The sequence below is a fragment of the Salvia hispanica genome, chromosome 4 (assembly GCF_029641045.1).
Source record: "Salvia hispanica isolate PSC_SH4W2 chromosome 4, Shi_PSC_v1, whole genome shotgun sequence".
Lineage (NCBI taxonomy): Eukaryota > Viridiplantae > Streptophyta > Magnoliopsida > Lamiales > Lamiaceae > Salvia > Salvia hispanica.
The window spans coordinates 9,279,368-9,282,167 of NC_142695.1; the positions used below are offsets into that span (position 1 = coordinate 9,279,368).

The window sequence follows — 2,800 nt, forward strand, 5'->3', positions numbered from 1 at the left end:
TCAAATTGGATATAGTTAATATCACATGTCATACGAAACTAATTTCACATGTAGTACATGGCAACTAATATCAAATTTGCTGAACAAAGTGTGTATTACTAGTAATATCAGATGCAGTACATGGAAAAAAATAAAACACAATCTTCGTAGTAATAGCCATCAGAGATGTAAGAGTTATTGGATACCACAAAATACACTGAATAATGGATCAAGTAGATGGTTTAAGTACATAGGGGGGTACTGCAATCCTACCTAAATACATACCTAAATCATCATCAGTCTGCACATCCAAGGACAAAAACAAACAAAAAAGAGTGGCAACCCAAGTATTAAAGGGTAGACACACAGACTGTATGTGATTTACAACAAAAACCAAGTAAGTTAAGTTTAGAGATTTGCAATGCCATTCACAAAAAACACAGTTTCATATTGGAGGCCAATTCAATTCAATCAGCCGCCTTCCGACGACCACATCTTTGAGCTTTCCGAACATGGGTTGATGAGGAAGCAGCACGGCTCGGGCCAGCAGTTGTCTTCGTAGGAGGGCGAGGCGGTTGGTCCCTATGCGCGTTAGGCTGTTGAATCCCATGACCACTTGCTTGACTGCGTTGGCTGTTAGGTCCTGAAGGGTCATTCTGACAAGTCCGCCTATTGTGCCCAATTTGTCCACACCGACCGCATGAGAGCACTGCAATTCTCTGTAGCGATTCAACTCCATTCTCGTGTAGACGTACCTATCAGCAAATTAAAATTGCATGAATAGTGAATGACGAAAACCAGATTATTTGAAACATCTAATCTGAAAAAATGTGTGTTACCTGAGGCTGTTCTCTCCTCAGTTTCCTTGGATGGCCACGTTGCCTTTTGGTGTTTGGAGGGTCCAGCTCAAAACCAACCTCTGAAGACCTTGACCAGTTTTCCATACCATTGACAGGGTACAACACATGCTCATATAGTGCCGCCATGCTCTCCCTAGCGTAAAATGATGATACAAAATCAGTAAGATTGTGCTTGCACCTGAGTATGGATGCTGCTGCATGCACGCAAGGAAGCCCACTGATCTGCCAAAGCCTACACGTGCATGTCCTATTGACTACGTTCACCACATACTGACCAGCCGGCCCAGAGACCTGGTACTCATTTTCCCCATTCCACAGGGCTCTCCAAGAAGTAGAGTTGGATGCTGCCTTATCTAGGATCTCTTTTATGACAGGTGGTACGGGGTACTTGTAGTTCTTCACCCACTGACCTCTTATCTGGATGCGCTCCAATTGTTTTGTTCGAATTTCCTCCAACAACGACAGAATAGGTTTTTCACGTGCCTCGACGATCTTAGCATTAAACGTCTCACACATATTGTTCAGCTGCACAATAATTTGAACATTAGATGATGGTAATTCTTGATTAACAACCCAAAACAGTGTTGTATATTTAAAACATGTGTTATACACTTAAAACTTGTTTACCTGTGTATCACATTTTGCATGTGCAGAAAAGAACGCCTTAACCCATTTTTCTTTTGGTGCCGCACCCACCAAATGCTCATAGGCAGCCTGGTTGTACACCCGAAGTTCATCCAATTTCTGCTCGAACACCTCCACAGTCGTGCTTTCAGATATTTGCCACATCATTTTCTTCAACTCTTTACCCGAGAACCACTTCTTAAAGTTGTTGTACATATGCTGTACACAAAACCTGTGCTCACTCTGCGGATACTTTTCAGCAATTACCTTCGACAAACCCTGTCCATGTACATAATGATAGTTTTTATGTAGCAAGTCATAATATGAAATGGAAAAATTTTCAATTGCAATACTTACCTTCTGCTGATCAGACATGAAAACATATCGAGGGCTGTTTTCTGATAGCTGCAAGTCCTCATCTAGATGCTCTAGGAACCATTGCCACTGCTGATAGCTTTCAGTCTCACAAACAGCCCAAGCTATAGGCCACCACCCATTGTTGTGATCGATCCCGATGGCAGTCAATATTTGTCCCTTATACGTCCCCCGCAAAAAACATGCGTCAAGGAAGATGATAGGTCGACAAAACCGTTTCCATCCGATCTTTAGTGGCCCTAGGCAAATATAAATACGGAGGAACCTCGGACTTGAGCTCGGTGTACGTCTATGATTCTCATAATGTATCTCAACAGTCGAGCCGGGATGCGTTCTAAGCAGCTCATTCTTGTAGTAAAAGAGCTTCTTGTATTGCTTGTCGATGCTCCCAAATATGCCTGCGAGGGCGTGCCCCTTAGCTCTGTATGCCTTCATCCGACTAAGTCTGGAACCAAACTGCTCATCTACACATTGTCTGATTGCAACCTATGGAATACCCGGATTTGCTTTAATCTTCTCAGTGAACTGTTTCCCCAACCACTTAGCTGTGATCCATTTATTTTCTTGTACCTCTGAACATATGTGAATATGCTCCCTGTTCAATGATTGCACCACGTAGTCTCCATTTTTTTCCTTATTCATGTAGACAAACCAAGGGCATTCACCATCAGCCCCACGGCACACAGCTCTCAATCTTGTATCATCATTAACTTTTATATGAACGGGCCTCTTCGACATCACGCCATACTGTTAGAGGACCTCCCTAAAGAAGTCGCGGGTGCTGAAGATATCTCCAACGCTAAAATGTGGCAACTGATCAGTGAGTCTGAACGGCTGTTTCACCACAGGACCACGCGTATGCGCTTCATCGTCTGAATCAACATCTCTCATCTCGGCATGGGCTATGTCATGCAGCATGTCAGCATCTTCAGCCATGAGTCGGGATTCATTATTGTGAGCAT

At 43.2% G+C, this 2,800-nt stretch overlaps 1 protein-coding gene across 1 annotated transcript; it reads right to left on the bottom strand.

The window, feature by feature from the left end:
- Positions 1–446: 446 nt before the first annotated feature.
- On the bottom strand, positions 447–2,576 carry LOC148927202 (uncharacterized). Its single transcript, XM_089056518.1, has 5 exons — positions 2,409–2,576; positions 1,821–2,324; positions 1,467–1,742; positions 819–1,364; positions 447–734 (listed from the first exon to the last, which is right to left on the bottom strand). The coding sequence occupies exons 1-5, from the start codon at positions 2,574–2,576 to the stop codon at positions 447–449; spliced, it is 1,782 nt and encodes a 593-aa protein (XP_088912644.1).
- Between the last annotated feature and the right edge of the window lie 224 nt (positions 2,577–2,800).

Excerpts from the sequence above, each read along its gene's own strand:
- LOC148927202 (XM_089056518.1), bottom strand. The coding sequence starts at position 2,576 with ATGTCGAAGAGGCCCGTTCATATAAAAGTTAATGATGATACAAGATTG. Across the intron at positions 2,325-2,408 it reads ATATTCACATATGTTCAGAG|GTTGCAATCAGACAATGTGT; the intron begins GTACAAGAAAAT and ends GGTATTCCATAG. Across the intron at positions 1,365-1,466 it reads ATGCAAAATGTGATACACAG|CTGAACAATATGTGTGAGAC; the intron begins GTAAACAAGTTT and ends ATTATTGTGCAG.